At 37.4% G+C, this 17551-nt stretch overlaps 1 protein-coding gene across 7 annotated transcripts in view; it reads right to left on the reverse strand.

Annotated features, from left to right (window-relative positions):
• Nucleotides 1-17551, reverse strand: part of ANKS1B (ankyrin repeat and sterile alpha motif domain containing 1B) — a 1300027-nt gene that overhangs the window by 1061763 nt on the left and 220713 nt on the right. For 6 of the 7 annotated variants that reach the window (XM_030938488.1, XM_030938486.1, XM_030938484.1 and 3 more), the window contains exons 5-8: nucleotides 10945-11020; nucleotides 8480-8581; nucleotides 4476-4589; nucleotides 794-960 (exon numbers count right to left, since the gene is read on the reverse strand). The exons of the other annotated variant lie outside the window; for it this stretch is intronic. In XM_030938488.1, the coding sequence (XP_030794348.1) occupies nucleotides 794-960; nucleotides 4476-4589; nucleotides 8480-8581; nucleotides 10945-11020 (459 nt within the window). The remainder of the gene's footprint in view (nucleotides 1-793; nucleotides 961-4475; nucleotides 4590-8479; nucleotides 8582-10944; nucleotides 11021-17551) is intronic. 7 annotated transcript variants of the gene reach the window in all.

Genomic DNA, 17551 nt, shown 5'->3' on the forward strand with positions numbered 1-17551 from the left:
TAATATTAAACTGATTTATTCTCTTAGTTTTTCTTGCTATTGTGTTCATATAAAAATTCAAATGAGCGAGAATCACCCATGGCCTGACCTCAATCTGTCCTTCTAATCTTATCTCCCTTCTTTCCTCTTTGTAAACTCTTATTCCTAAAAAATAGAAATACTCACTCTTACTCAACTATATCATCTGCTTTTCTGCCTCATATGACCTTTAATATTTTATATGACAATATTTTCAAAGAACACTATCATAAGGGGTTGTCACAGGAACTAACTCATGCTTAAGATTCTGAGCTTATTGAAGAGAAACCTCTTGGGATTTGCATATTATAAAAATATGCAGACTGAACTTTCCATATTTCTCTCCTACTATTACTTAAGGAGGAAGTGAGGAAACCATACGTGTGGCTCTGCTCTGTTAGACTGAGTTCATAGAGAAAATAGGGAAGATAGTCAAAAGGAAGGTTTTTGTCTTTTTTTGGGAACCAACATCATTATGCCCAGTAAAACTAAGGAATACAACAACAACAACAACAACAACAACACTACTAAAAATCCATGTGTTTAAGAAAGAGTCTAACAGTAGAGAGATCGTCAAGTGATCTGTCAAAGCACTCCTTCCCCTACACACGCACTGAGAGTAAAACCCCAAAGAACGTCAGGAAAAGTGCAATAAGGAAACTGACATCTTACAGTGGTGGAATCTGATAATGCACCACATCCCATGCCTCTTAGGTGTACACACTGAACTGGAAAAGGCAGACACATTGTCTTCATTTCCCCCCGCCTTACTTACTACACTCTGGCTTCCATTTTTCCCAAGTTCTTCCTCTGAAATCTTGCTCAAATTATCTAAGTAGTGGTCCGATATTGTGTGGCACAAGTCTTCAAATGAATAATCCTTTTCTTGACAGAGTTTTATTTCATCCAAGAGTTTTGATAATTCTCCAGTGACGGTTTCACCTATGAGAATAAGTTTTTCAGAAGTTTCAAGAAAGGTTATTGTTAAAACTTACTGTTAACCAATAAAAATATGACTGCTATGGTGATAGAACTCAAAATACAACAAGATTAAGCAGTCAGACACTATTCTGCTGAAAATGAGGTACTCAACCATAATTAGTACAACAACATTAATGGACAAAAGAGATTATAATTTTGCCTATTTTTATTCTTTTTCAAAATATAATTATTGTAAGGTTATGTATACATAGTACATAAAAGCATCTAGAATTACAATTCCCAAAGCTTCACTTATTATAGGATTTAATTTCCATAATCTTTCATTGGTATTTTACTTCACTAACAGAATTCATTAGCAAATTTGAAATGGTGCTGAAAACCTTCTTCCTAGGTTCAATAAACAGAAATAGTACAAGTTATTTAAACAAATAATAATATAGGTAATCAGTACATTAAGAATTATGGTATATGATATAAAGCAAAAACACAAAAGAAACAGATAAATAGTATAAATAATATACATCATCTGTCAAACATGAAGATTTTGTAGATTACATGAAAATATGCACATTTCTAAACAGTCTCAGAAAGGTACCTTATACCTGTAACTTATTCTGAAAAAAATTTCCAGCAATTACAATCCAGATTTTAATATTTTTATTCTGACTTAAAAACATTTAAGATCAGCTGACTATAGATGCATGGATTTATTTCTGGACTCTATTCTGTTTTATTGGTGTATATGTCTGTTTTCATGCCTGTACCATACTGTTTTGATTACTGTAGCTCTTCACAAGGGTTCCAAGAATACAAAATGTGGAAAAGATAGTCTCTTCAATAAATAGTGTTGGGAAAGTGGATGTCCACATGCAAAAGAATGAAATAAGACCCTTATCTCATCCCCTATGTAAAAATCAACACAAATGGGATAAAGACTGGAACATTAAGACCTGAAAATATGAAACTCCTAGAAGAAAACATAGGGAAAAAACTTGATAATGGTTTGGACAATGATTTCTTGGATATGAACAAAAGCAAAAATGAACACACAGGATTGGATCAAACTAAAAAGCTTCTGCACTGCAAATGAAACAATCAACAGACTAAAAAGATAACTTAAGGAATGGGAGAAAATATTTGCAAACCATAGATCTGGTAAGCGGTTAATACACAAAATACATAAGGAATTCACATAACTCAATAGCAAAAACACAAATAACCTAATTTTAAAATGGGCTAAGGACCCAAATAGACATTTCTTCAAAAAAAGGCACATAAATGACCCAAGGTATACGAAAAGGTGCTCAACATCACTAATTATCAGGGAAATGTAAATCAAAGCCACAATGGGTTATCACCTCACATCCATTAGAGTGGCTATTCTCAAAAAGACAAAAGATAGGAGGTGTTGCTGAGGATGTGGAGAAAGGGAAGCCTGTATGCTGTCAGTGGGAATGTAAAATGGTATAGCCACTATGGAAAACAGTATGGAGATTCCTCAAAAAAATAAAAATAGAATTACCATATGATTCAGTAATCCCACTTTAGGGTGCTTATTCAAAGTAAATGAAACCAGTATCATGAAAAGATATCTGCACCCTTCTGTGTTGAGGGAAGTCAGGGACCCCGAACGGAGGGACCAGCTGGAGCCATGGCAGAGGAACATAAATTGTGAAGATTTCATAGATATTTATCAGTTCCCAAATAATACTCTTATAATTTCTTATACCTGTCTTTATTTTAATCTCTTAATCCTGTTATCTTCATAAGCTGAGAATGTATGTCACCTCAGGACCACCACTGTGTTAACTGTACAAATTGATTGTAAAATATGTGTGCTTTAAACAATACGAAATCAGTGCACCTTGAAAAACAACAGAATAACAGTGATTTTAGGGAACAAGGGAAGACAACCATAAGGTCAGACTGCCTGTGGGGTCGGGCAGAATAGAGCCATATTTTTCTTCTTGCAGAGAGCCTATAAATGGATGTGCAAGTAGGAGAGATATCGCTAAATTCTTTTCCTAGCAAGTAATTTTAAATATTAAGACTCTAGGAAATGAATTGTATTCCTGGGGGGAGGTCTATAAACAGCCACTCTGGGAGTGTCTGTCTTATGCGGTTGAGGTAAGGACTGAAATACGCCCTGGTCTCCTGCAGTACCCTCAGGCGTATTAGGGTGGGGAAAAAAATCCCATCCTGATAAATTTGAGGTCAGACAAGTTCTTTGCTCTCAAACCCTGTTTTCTGTTGTTTAAGATGTTTATCAAGGCAATATGTGCACAGCTGAACATAGACCGTCATCAGTAATTCTAATTTTGCCCTTTGCCTTGTGATCTTTGCTTTTTCCCTTGCCCTGTTTCCTCTGAAGCATGCGATCTTTGCTCTGCCTTCTGCCCTTTGAAGCATGTGATCTTTGTGACCTACTCCCTGTTCATCTACTCCCTCCCCTTTTGAAATCCCTAATAAAAACTTGCTGGTTTTGTGGTTCAGGTGGACATCATGGACCTACCAATATGTGATGTCACCCCTGGCGGCCCAGCTGTAAAATTCCTCTCTTTGCACTCTTTCTCTTTATTTCTCAGACTGGCCAACACTTAGGGAAAACAGAAAGAACCTACATTGAAATATTGGGGTCAGGTTCCCCCAATACTTCTGTTTATTATGGCATCCTTCAGAACAGCCAAGACATGAAAGCAAACCCACTGTCAGATGAATAAAGAAAATGCAGTGGGTGTGTACATTTATATACATACTACACAAACAATGGACTATTATTCAGCCTTAAAAAAGAAGGAGATCCTGCCATTTGTAACAACATGGATGAACCTAGAGGGCATTATGCTAAGTGAGATGAACCAGGTACAGAAAGACAAATACCACATCTCACATGTGGAATCTAAAAAAGTCAAAGTCATAAAACAGAGAGTAGAATGGTGATTGCCAGGGGCTGGGGAGTGAAGGAAATGAGAAAGTGTTGATCAAAGGGTATTAAGGTTCAGTTACGGGGGATTAATAAATTCTGGAGATTTAAAATACAGCATGGTGACTATAGTTAATAATATTCTATTGTATACCTGAAACTTACTAAGAGAGTTATCTTAAGTGTTCTCTCCACAAAAACAAACAAACAAACAAACAAAACTATGTGAGATTATGGCTATGTTAATTAGTTGATTTTGGCAATTATTCCACAAAGTATATATCAAATTGTACACTGTAAATATATACAATTTTCATTTGCCAAGTATACCTCAATAAAGCTGGGGAAAAACACATTTAAGAAAAAAACACATTTAAGAAATATATACTCCAGATAAACTTCATTACAGCAGGGATGGTTTTCTGCTTTGCTCACTACTGTATCTCAGGGCTGAGAAGCCCTAACCAGTACCAGGAGCTCTTATAAATGGATGAAATATAGAGTATAGGATATAACCTATTAGACTTGAAATTTTCACAACTGTACATACAAGTCTAGCATAGTTTCCAGGGCTTTATAATTAGGTACTCACTTTTGGTCTTTTGGGAGGGAGACTCAATAGGAGATGAAATATGTGTTTCTTGTGTTGCATCTTCCTGCACAGGCTCTTCAAGGACTGAAGATCTTCCCACACCTTCTAAATACTCTGTGTGTATACATTTTTGAGATTACATACTTGAATTCATTTATTTAAAACCAGTACATTTTATGTTTTACTTCTGGTGATCAGTTTTGCATTTATTTTCTCATATCCTAAGTTTTCAAAAGAACTTCAAAAAACCAAACATATCAAAAGAACATCATGATGACCTTAAAGTTTTTAATTAAAAAAAAAGACACCAGATTATTTGGGAGAAACTCTTGAACCCCTTTCTTCTACAAACTAAACTTAAAACATTCTTTCCTTAAAAATAAATTCACCTATTGAAGATACAATAAACTTGTTGTTCTCTTTACTTTCCATCTGAAGATTTTAAACTGTCTGAAAGATGCTTTGAATAGATTTAAACCCTAAAACAGGAATGTCAAATTCAGATGGACACCACAACCAGCCAGGTAACATAAATGAATGAAATGGAATAAGTTCATTTCAAAATGGTGCTGTAATCTTGTAAGATAACTACAATTTGCATATTAACTTTATTTCCACAAAGAAATAATGTTCATTGCCATTATTCTTTAAGTAATGTCCCATACTCAGCCTATTTTTCATTTTTCCAGTTTTGATATAATATTAGGAATAGCAGCTTAAACTTAAATATTGCTTACTATGGACCCAGCATTGTTCTAAGTATTTTGTATACATTAACTCATCTAATCCTTACAAAACTATGACACAAGCAGGATCTAAGTTTTAAAGATTACAAGTAAAGGGGGAGTATTAACTTGCCCATGTTCATTCAGCTAATAGGTGGCAAAGCCAGATAAATATAAGACAAGAAAACATCTCTCTTTTCTCTTAATCACAAAGAAAACAGCATCTGAATGTAGAAATAAATGTTAACCAATATTCAGCCTCACAGACCATGTTTAACCAGAGAAAAAATGACCAATCTAAAGTTCATCCCTGAAATAAAACTTCTTTTAGAGAAACCAAAACTCCAGAGTTTGAGCTAAAATTCCAGATTTTTATTTATTTATTTATTTTTGAGATGGAGTCGCTCTGTCACCCAGGCTGGAGTTCAGTGGTGTGACCTCGGCTCACTGCAAGCTCCACCTCCCCGGTTCAAGCCATTCTCCTGCCTCAGCTCCCTGAAGTAGCTGAGACTACAGACGCGTGCCACCACACCCGGCTAATTTTTTTTGTATTTTTAGTAGAGACAGGGTTTCACCATGTTGGCCAGGCTGGTCTCGAACTTCTGACCTTGTGATCCGCCCACCTCAGCCTCCCAAAGTGCTGGGATTACAGGTGTGAGCCACTGCGCCCAGCCAAATTCTAGATTTGTAAATGTTAACAGCTAATCCAATTTTTATGGAAACACAATGTGGGCTCAAAATATGTGATATAAACAAAGCATGTGTGCTATGTGCCAAAGTATTCAGCCCACAAGTGGCTAGTTTGTAACCTCTGTATAAAGATTAAATTAACAAATCCCTTTTCATACAGATCATTTGCGTATACTTCTTTATTCAAGAATCTTTTTCTTAAAATCTAATAAAGAAAATTTGTAGTCTCATGCCAAACAAGTATGTCCTCATAACATTCAAATAATTTCTACCAGGGAAATCCAGGAATGCAAAGAACAGAGATGATGTGTTCACATTCTGAAATTTGCCAGTAATTAGAGAACTTCAAAGATGTCCTGTATGCCCTGTCACAAATTAACATACCTAATTAATCTTGACCATTTAGGAGAGCAAAGATAGTTACTCCTATGTAACAACACTTCATCTTAGATAAACCAATGCAGTATGTTTTTAAAAAGTCCATGATTATGTCACATCCCCTTTTCTAGTGGTTGACATTTATTTTGCTTTTCCCAAAAGACATATTACACACATGCTTCAGTTTTTAAAAGTTCAGTGAGAGGCGGCCAGGTGCAGTGGCTCACTCATGTAATCCCAGCACTTTGGGAGGCCGAGGCAGGTGGACCACGAGATCAGGAGATCGAGGCCATCCTGGTTAACATGGTGAAACCTCGTCTCTACTAAAAATACAAAAAAAAAAAAAAAAAAAAACTAGCCAGGCGAGGTGGCGGCCACCTGTAGTCCCAGCTACTTGGGAGGCTGAGGCAGGAGAATGGCGGGAACCTGGGAGGCGGAGCTTGCAGTGAGCCCAGAGGGTGCCACTTCACTCCAGCCTGGGTGACAAAGCAAGACTCCGTCTCAAAAAAAAAACATCGTTCAGTGAGAGGCTGGGCACCTTGGCTCCTGCCTGTAATCCCAGCACTTTAAAAGGCCAAGGTGGCTGGATCACCTGAGGTCAGGAGTTCAAGACCAGACTGGCCAATGTGGTAAAATCCCCTCTCTACTAAAAATACAAAAAGTAGCCAGACATGGTGGCAAGTGCCTGTAATCCCAGCTACTTGGGAGGCTGAGGTAGAAGAATCACTTGAACCCAGGAGGTGGACATTGCAGTGAGCCAAGATCGTACTGCTGCACTCCAGCCTGGGCAACAAGAGCAAAACTCCCTCTCAAAAAAAAAAAAAAAAAAAAAAAAAAAAAAAAAAAAAAACACACACACACACACACACAAACAAAATTCAGTGAGACTCAAAATCCAATATGAAATACAAAGTGCCTAGAGGGAGAAGACTGATAAAAATAGTATGTGCCACTCTTATTTTTTAGCTTTTATTCAATTTAATTTTAATTTTAATTTATATAAAAGGCTATGATTGGATTCTTCTCTGATTCATCTCTGCATGCATTTGACTTGCAATTAACTTCTTTATTGATAAGTAAATTGTAGGGGCCTGAACTTCCCTGAAATGTTTTGGAAATAGAGAAGAGAGGACAATGGCCGCATATAGTGCTTCTATTCTTTTTATTCCTCCTTGGCTTTTGTTTACTACTTGTATCTACATGTTCCCTGCCTGACTTGGTTTTAATTCATTTATCTCCCTGCAGAATAATGCTGTTCTTCAGCTTCCCAAATGACACCTAATAAAACCTATCTACCACCCTCCTCTGTCATACTTGCAGCCAATCCATAACAAGTGTAGGAAATAATCACTGCTGAACAGGGTAGAAGCTAAAGGAGAGAAAAAACATCTGGGGTTTTTAAGTAACATGCTACATGTCAGGCCTAATCACCAAACAGGAAGGGAAAGCATTTAAATCTAATTTTTTATAAAAGTTTTAGTTCAAGTGGTGAAGTATGCAAAATGCAAATAACAAAAATCATACCTAGATAGTTGTCAAACCTTCAATAGAGCTAATGAATGCCACTAACAACAAATGTACTTAAATGACTTTTACCAGAAACTAAGGCTGGTAAGACTGAGTTATTTTACACCATTGGATCAGGAAGGAAATAATCTGTATTCTTTTGGCTAAATACAATTTTTGTTATTATTGATAATCTAACATTTAGATACAAGCTCTGCCACTTAAGAGACATGAATTTGAACAAATCAAATCTCTCAGAGCCTCAGTTTCCCTTATGTGCAAAAATAAAATAATATCTGACTTATCTTACTTCACAGGGTCATAGAAACCAAAGTAGTAGCAAATCCCTGAAAACACTCAAAGTATTATTCAAATGTGAAACAATACTTAATCATCACTACTTTATAGCTTTATTAACTTCCAGCTCATAACTACATATTTACTACATATATATGAATTTTAAAAATACTTCTAATATCAAATGAGTAAATAAACACTTTAACTTCTTTAAAATACTGAGTAGTTAAAAACCAAAAATAAAACATTAAAAGATATTATTATTTAGTTTAAAAGTCTACCATAAAAAATAAAACTAGTAAGTTTGTTCAAAAGTAAACACTAACTCAAAATCCAAAAGAAAACTATAACAGTTTTAATCTGATCCTAACTTTAAGGCAAACTCATCCATCATTCAATACTGTTTACCTTGTAAGAGTGTTGCAATCTGGAGAGATTTCTGAGATGGATGTTCTTTCAGAATGTCCAAGACAGTTCTACCTAAGCTATCCTTTATGTTGGCATCAATTCCTGAAAGAAAAAGAAAAACTCACTAGATATATACCACTGAAGTGTCCTCAAAAGATACTATCAGTATCTAACTGCTGTAATTTCAAACATACACAGACCAAGCACTAAAAGTGATTAAAAAGACAATTAAGTTCTACACACACACCCCCCCCCACACACACACGCACAAGATTTTAGCAAGAAAGAAGGCAGGGGCCTATTGTTACCAAAGATTAGGAACATTCTTGATCACGAGTTAACTCTCAAAGGGCACCCACCCAATGCTTGAGATTGTTTTTCAGGACCCTATGGTATCTTTTTTTTTTTTTTGAGACGGAGTCTTGCTCTGTCGCCCAGGCTGGAGTGCAGTGGCACGATCTCGGCTCACTTCAAGCTCCATCTCCCAAGTTCACGCCATTCTCCTGCCTCAGCCTCCCAAATAGCTGGGACTACAGGTGCCCACCACCACGCCCAACTAATTTTTATTTATTTATTTATTTTTTGTATTTTTAGTAGAGACAGGGTTTCACTGTGTTAGCCAGGATGGTCTCGATTTCCTGACCTCGTGATCTGCCCACCTTGGCCTCCCAAAGTGCTGGGATTACAGGCGTGAGCCACCGAGCCCAGCCAACCCTATGATATCTTTGGGTTATAACTATTTAACTCAATAGCACACTATCACACTGAAAAATGTTATTGATTTAGAATGTGAATTCCTAAAGTATAATGGTCATGTGATTTATATTCTCTGTATAATACGGTAAAAATATTTAGTAGATTATAATCATGTACCATGTAAGTAACATAAGAACAGTCTTAGAACACTTGAATATTCACAGAGTTGAAAAAGGATGATTATTCTGAACTGTTGTCCACATAGAATTTATTCAAATACAAGGTCAAATACTCCATGATATCTATTTTTTTTTTTTTTTTTTTTTTTTTTGAGACGGAGTCTTGCTCTGCCGCCCAGGCTGGAGTGCAGTGGCCGGATCTCAGCTCACTGCAAGCTCCGCCTCCCGGGTTCACGCCATTCTCCTGCCTCAGCCTCCCGAGCAGCTGGGACTACAGGCGCCCGCCACCTCGCCCGGCTAGTTTTTTGTATTTTTTAGTAGAGACGGGGTTTCACCCTGTTAGCCAGGATGGTCTCGATCTCCTGACCTCATGATCCGCCCGTCTCGGCCTCCCAAAGTGCTGGGATTACAGGCTTGAGCCACCGCGCCCGGCCCTCCATGATATTTATTTATTCTAGATTGTATTTGTCAGTCACATTCATCATCCACCTGATGAGCAAACTTATTGAAGCATGTAACTAAAACACCTGTTATTACTTTAGTTGTGGAAATATATATTGTATGAAAGAACTTATTTTAACATAGCAAATACCTTTCACCGCCCTAAAAATTTTATGAATTTTCCAAACACATAATTGCGAAAAAAAAAAAAGCCAGTTTACAGGATCTGGTCCCAAATGTTAGTCCATTGTAAGATTATTAAATACATGTTTAAATTTGCATAGGAATGGGTCAGCAGCACATATTAATATTTAGGTGGTTTCCTCAAATCATTTGTTGTAACACCACACTGCATGACAAAGTTAAATATAAATGAAACTTTAACTTTGTTAAATTGTGTACAAATACAATCACAATACAATAGTCTGCCAATGTTTTTCATTTTATTTTTTAGAGGAAAATAAACACACTATATTCCATAACATGAAAAATTTCCATCAGTTGTTTACAAGCATGAATTTGTACCCATGCCTTTTGATCTTTAAAACAAATCTGACCTCAATTCTAGTTTTATTTCATTTCAATCAGAAAGTACATATGAAAATAAATAAGCCAACTTTATTGTTCCTTCAAAACACTCCCTTTGAAAGGTTCCCTTTAAAATAAATTTCTGTAGCCTACTAACAATAGCTACTCAGTTAACGAACTAACTAGGATAATTTACCTTAAGGAGAGGGAGCTCAAATCTCTGTTTACTGTAGTTCACAATAAAAAACATAGAAAAACTAGTATGTTCTTCAATAAACCAAACAATTGTGACAATTTCTCAAGGATCAATTCGTCTCTCTTACAGAAGGCAGAAATCTCCTTTTTCTTTTGGTAGTTTATCTCTAAAGTACTTAAATGCATAAAATTGTAATAACTAAGAGGTTTGTACTTAAAACATCTATTGCATAAAGGAAGTTGCACATTGATATCAATGTTATCTAAATACTGAAGCTCAGTTCTACATAATATGAATACGTATCTGCATTTTAGAGTAAAGGCAAGAGGGTGATTTGTGAAGAAAATCGTGTTATTTTCCTGTCTATTCCCAAAATAGAAATGGTATCTGGCAGGATAAGCTCCATGCAGAATCACAATAGTTACCTGTTTCTAACAGAACTCGTACAACATCCACCTTTCCAAACAAAGCTGCTTCATGAAGTGCACTCCCCTTTTCTGTCTGGAAAAAAAAAGTAAGAAAAAAGAAAGCACGGTTGTATTTGGAGTGCTTACAGGTTTAAAAAAAATGCTCACATTTTATATATTCATACATATTTTCTGTAATCTCAGCCCTCCCTAACAGAAAGGTAACATGGAATAAAGAAGAGATTCTAAAAGAAAAATCCATTGTCTTGGGGATTATAAAACACCTCTGCTTCTAAATAGAAATTTGGGCCAGGTGCAGTGGCTCACGTCTGTAATCCCAACACTTTGGGAGGCTGAGGCAGATGGATCACCTCAGGTCAGGAGTTCGAGACCAGCCTGGCCAACATGGCAAAACCCCGTCTTCTCTACTAAAAATACAAAAATTAGCCACGCGTGGTGGTACATGCCTGTAATCCCAGCTACTCAGGAGGCTGAGGCAGGAGAATTGCTTGAACTCAGGAAGCAGAGATTGCAGTGAGCCAAGATCATGCCACTGCACTCCAACCTGGGTCACAGAGTGAGACTCCATCTCAAAAATAAATAAATAAATAGCCATTTGACTTTGTTACGTTAGTATGTCACCTTCTCTTAGCTTTAACTCTCCTTAAGTATAAAATAAGAGAAGTAATGCCTACCTCACAAGGCTTTTGTGACTATGCAAGAAGCTCATTTCATCAGCATGCATTTATTAAACACCAATTATAGGCCAAGAGTAGCTGAAGGATATTCTGAGGTATGGAAATATCATCCTGGCCCTCATATATTCACATTCTATTTGAAGAGACAGATGTATAAACACAGATGCTCCCTGACTTCCAAAAGGGTTACCTCCTTCCTGATAAAGCCACCATAAATTGAGTATCCAATAAGTTGAAAATGCATTTAGGCCAGGTGCAGTGGCTCATGCCTGTAATCCAGCACTCTGGGAGGCCAAGGTGGGTGGATCACCTGAAGCCAGGAGTTCAGGACCAGTCTGACTAACATGGTAAAACCCCACCTCTACTAAAAATACAAAAAAATTAGCCAGGCATGGTGGCAGGCACCTGTAATCCCAGCTACTCGGGAGGCTGAGACAGGGGAATTGCTTGAACCAGGAAGGTGGAGGTTGCAGTAAGCTGAGATCGCACCACTGCACTCCAGCCTGGGTGACAAAGTGAGAATCCAAAACACACTTAACCTACCAAACATCATAGCCCAGACTAGCCTACTTTAAATATGCTCAGAACACTTACATTAACCTAGAGTTGGGCAAAATCATTTAACACAAAGCCTATTTTATGATAAAGCATTGACTATCTCATATACCACGTATCGCTAGCCTGGGAAAACATCAAGATTCAAAATTTGAAGCATATCAAAATTGCAACAGTTTCACACCATTTTAAAGCTGAGAAATTGTTAAATTAAATCATTGTAAGTTGGGGGGTGTCTGTAAACATTTATGATAAATGAAATCTAAACAATTTAATGTAGCCATAAAAAAGAATAAAATCCTGTCATTCACAGCAACATGGATGGGCCTGGAGAATATTATGTTAAGTGAAATAAGTCAGGCACTGAAAGATAAATACCACATGTTCTCACATATGTGTGAGCTAAAAATGTTGGGCCCATAGAAGAAGAGAGTAATATTATGGTTATGAGAGGCTGGGCAGGGGATCAGGGAGAGAAGGATAGGGTGAATGACTACAAAATTACAGCTATATAGGAGGAAGAAGTCCTAGTATTATTTAGTAGGGTGATGATAGTTAATGATAATTGATTATATATTTTCAATTACTGGAAGAGAGAATTTTTGAATGTTCCCAACACAAAGAAATGGCAAATGTTTGAAGTGATAGATATGCTAATTACCCTGTCATTACATACTATAGTTCATGTATTGAAATATCACTCTGTACCCCTAAATATGTAAAATTATTACATGCAACTAAAAGTAAAATTAAAAAGCAAAAAAAAAAAATTTAATGTGGCTTAAGAAACCCAGATGATCTTTTCTCCCTGCTTTCCTCTCCATCCCATCCTTTGCCCATCACAACCCTCTTCTAAACCTCATACCCTATGCTCCAGGCATACTGAACTCTTCCATAATCATTTCATATTGCTTTCTTCCACAGGGAGTCTCAAAGGCTGGTCTCTCTGCCTGGCAGGATCTAACTCCTAGCACTCTTAATCTAGCCATATAGTTATGCCACTAGTTAATTTTCAGCATGAATAAGAATCACCTGCTGAGATAGTTTAAAAACACATTTCTGGGCCCCATCCCCAGAGTTTCTGATTCAGTAGCCTGAAATTAGGCCCTAGAATTTCCATTTCTAACAAATTCCCCTGTGATTCTGTAGGTCTAAACAGTATGCTTTCAGAACCATGAACATGTACTGTACCTCGAATCTTAGCTTAAAATAATTGCATTTATAAAGACATCCCTGGCCCCTGAAGTTTAGTGTTTTTCCTAGATGTTCCACATCAATCTATATTTTCCTTATCACAGCACTCATAATACCACATTACAATTTTATGTAATTGTCTAGTTCCCATAATAAACTGTAAATTCAGTGGAAATGTAGGCCACATCTATTTTTTCACCATTGTATCCCCAATGCCTAGCAAAGTACTTTGAAAATATAGATGTTTAGGAATTCTTTTGAGGGCAAAAAGTGGAGGGAGGGAAGAACGCAGGATGAAAAACTAGGACATTTTGTGAGTAGTGCAGGATGAGATTGATTCTGCCTTGAGGAAGCTCAGGGAAGATTCCAAAGATGATGCTTTTTCAGCTACACAAATGTTAGTTGTCTCTTTTTTTTTTTTTTTTTTCATTCTTTTTCTTCTTCTCTCAAGAATCTAACAAGTATCAGTAGGTCATGTGTGTGTGTGTGTGTGTGTGTGTGTGTGTGTGTGTGTGCGCGCGCGCGTGTTTTCAATTTAGTATCAAGGTAGCAATTTTGTCACTCTATACTAAATGTGATCTCTAATGTGGGATTCTAATCTCAACCTGAAATAGAAATATCACTATAAAATAACATACAATGTAAAAACTCTTTTTTTTTTTTTGAGATGGAGTCTTGCTCTGTCGCCCAGGCTGGAGTGCTGTGGCATGATCTCGGCTCACTGCAACCTCCATCTCCCGGGTGCAAGTGATCCTCCTGCCTCAGGTTCCAAAGTAGCTTAGATTACGGCATGCACCACCATGCCCAGCTAATTTTTATATGTTTAGTAGAGATGGGGTTTCACCATGTTGACCAGGCTGGTCTTGAACTCCTGACCTCAAATGATCCACCCACGTCAGCCTCCGAAAGTGCTGGGCTCACAGGCATGAGCCACTGCGCCTGACCAAAGCTCTTTAATAAAAGTCTATTATATAATTAACCCAATCTAAAGTAGATAAGTACATTATTAAGGAGGTTTGAGGAACACTGAATATCACTGTGATCTGAATGTACTTCAAGATGGAATGATTGGAATGCACTTGAATTATAATCTGACTGGCATATGTAGATACTGAAAAAATGGAAACAAAAAAATAATTTTTAAATATACAGCACAATTTTGAAGGAAATGAAAAACTGGAAACTGATTCGTCTCTTAAGAAAATATTTCAATGTGGGGCTTGAACATTTTATTTTTTCCCTTCCTTAAAAATACTTCCTGAAATAATCTAATTTTGCTCATTCTCATGCTGTTTTTCAACCAGGCTTCTGATTACTACTTTGATTCCCTTACACTTTTCACAAAATTTTGGACTTGATTTCAGAAAAATCCTTCCTGATATAGCATGCTTCAGTTCATTCTGAAAACAAACTGAAGAATATTTTAATTCAGGATAGTGAGGGGAAAGAAATAGAATTCCCCACAGCCTCAGCGAAAGGGGACAGAAAGTATGAACACCAGGGGTTAGCTTTGGAACAGGTATTTGTTCCAGAGAATCTGTCAACCCATGCTAGGCTAGGGCCTGGACTTTAACCAGCCACTCAAGGTGCGAGTGGCAGTGGGGCAGAAGACAGTCTGAAGTCTAAGCAAGCTGCAAGCTTAGATGAGGGACCCCTGCAAAACTCTAAAACCTCTAAAGAACAACATCCTCAGTGAAAATTAAAACAACAACAACAACACATTGCACAGAAGGGGAAAGGATGTCTAGGTCTTAGTTGTAGATAGAGTGAAAAAAGTAAATCCCCCTAAGAATGTCTAACCACAATTCTATACTTATATGGTAAGTTTAAGGCAAAACTGTACAATTTCTGTGAACTCCAGATCCTCATCCAAAATGCAGAATCAAGTGGTCCTGGGTTTCTAATAATACAGGCAGATATAAATGTTTAGAAAAAAGCAGATATAAATCCCCTCTGTAAAAGTACACCTTCAACTCAGGCCTCCAAATATTACAGCAGATGAAGCTCTAAGAAATACAAATTCAAAATTATAAATTACTGAATGTGAAAGGAAACATCCCACCATGAACAAGAATTAGTAAATAAAAATACAAAAGAATAAAACTCACAAAAATTTCACATATTGAAATGGTCAGCTATAGAATATAATACATATGTGATAAATAAGATGAAAGAACTAGAAAAGAATAATTATCAAAATTGACCAGAGGTGAAAACGAACCAAATAGCATTCTAGAAATAGAAAATATAATATTTAAAATCAATGGCTTAATAACATATAAGATATCTACTGAAAGGGTATTGAACTGGATGATAGTTTTTTTAAGTACATAATTGATAGGGTTTGGCTATGTCCCCACCCAAACCTCATCTTGAATTTTAGTTCCCATAATCTCCATGTGTCATGAAAGGGACCTGGTGGGAGGTAATTTACTCATGGAGGCAGTTACCCTCATGCTGTTCTCATGACAGTGAGTGAGTTTTCACAAGATCTAATGGTTTTATAAGGGGCTTTTCCCTCTTTAGCTCAGCACTTCCTCTTGCCTGCCACCACTCAAGATGTGACTTTGCTCCTCCTTCACCTTCCACCATGATTGTGAAGCTTCCCCAGCCACGTGGAACTGTAAGTCAATTAAACCTCTTTCCTTTATAAATTATAACCTCAGGTATGTCTTTATTAGGAGACATACTAATAGGAGACTTAATTAGGAGAACAGACTAATACAATAATTCTCCTTCTATTTAAGGAGAGGAGAGTGAAGAGTAAAGAGGACTTTGTCTTACATCTTAGATACCAGCTCAGCCATAGTAGGACAGGACACTGGGCAGAGTTGTGAAGCCCTAACTCCTGGACATTTCTAGATGTACGTTGGGCCAAAAGGGAACTCACTGCCTTGGAGGAAATAACCCAGTCCTGGCAGGATTCATCATCTGCTGACTAAAGAGCTCTTGGAGCCTAAATAATCAGCAGCAATAACCAGGGAGTATACCATGGGCCTTATGGTCTGAGAAATGCTGGCTTCAAGGGTCATCCAGCACAGTCCCAGCTGTGGTGGCTAAGGTGAACAACTTCTGTTTGAAAACAGCAGAGGGAAAAGTAAAGGGGTCTTTGCCTTGCACCTAAGGTACCACTTTGGCCATAGTAGGAAAAAACAAGCAGGCATATGGAGTCTCTGAGTCCAGGCCTAGGCTCTTGGACAACATTTCTGAATCTGTACTGGACCAGAGAGGAGCCTACTACCCTATAGGGTGAGTCTGAGACCTCGCAGCACTCATCATAAGCTGATGAAAGAGCCCTTGGGCTTTAAGTAAACACTGGCAGTGACCTAGAAGAACCCTCGTGGACCAAAAGTGGTGGTAGTCACAGGGAGAGGCTCCTGTGCCTGTGGAAAAGGGAAGAAAGAGTAAGAAGGACTTTGTAATGCAGTGTGAGTGTCAACTTAGCTGCAGTAAATTAGAACATAAGGTAAACTGCTAAGGTTTTTGACTCTAATCCTTGGCTTCCAGACAGCTACTCTGGACATGTCCAGGGTCTGGGGGAACTCACTGCCCTGAAGATAAGGATACAGTGCCAAGCTGGCTTCAGGTCTGACCCAATGCAATGCTAGTGTTGGTTTCCAAAGGGGTGTTTGCATCACCACACCCCCAGGTACAGGTGGCTCAGCACAGAAAGAGAGACTCTATTTCTTTGGGAGAAAGGAGAAAGAAGAGTATCTGCCTGGTAATACATAGAATTCTTCCAGATCTTATCCAATACCACCAAGGCAGTACCTCTATGAGTCTGCAAAAACCACAATGTTAGTGGGTTTGAGGCCCAATTCCCTTCAAATGCCTGGAAAGTCTTCCTAAGAAGGACAGATACAAACAAGCCCAGACTGTGAAGACTACAGTTAATATCTAACTCTTCAATGCACAAATACTGATGAATATCTACAAGCATCAAGACCATTCAAGAAAACATGACCTCACCAAATGAACTGCATAAGGCACCAGGGACAAGTCCTGGAGAAAAAACAGATATATGATATTTCAGACAGAGAGTTTAAAATAGCTGTTTTGAGGAAACTCAAAGAAATTCAAGATAACACAGAGAAGGAATTCAGAATTCTATCAGACAAATTTAACAAAGAGAATGAAATAATTTAAAAGAATCAAGCAAAAATTCTAGAGTTGAAAAT

This window comes from Rhinopithecus roxellana, chromosome 10, assembly GCF_007565055.1.
Source record: "Rhinopithecus roxellana isolate Shanxi Qingling chromosome 10, ASM756505v1, whole genome shotgun sequence".
Classification (NCBI taxonomy): Eukaryota; Metazoa; Chordata; class Mammalia; order Primates; family Cercopithecidae; genus Rhinopithecus; species Rhinopithecus roxellana.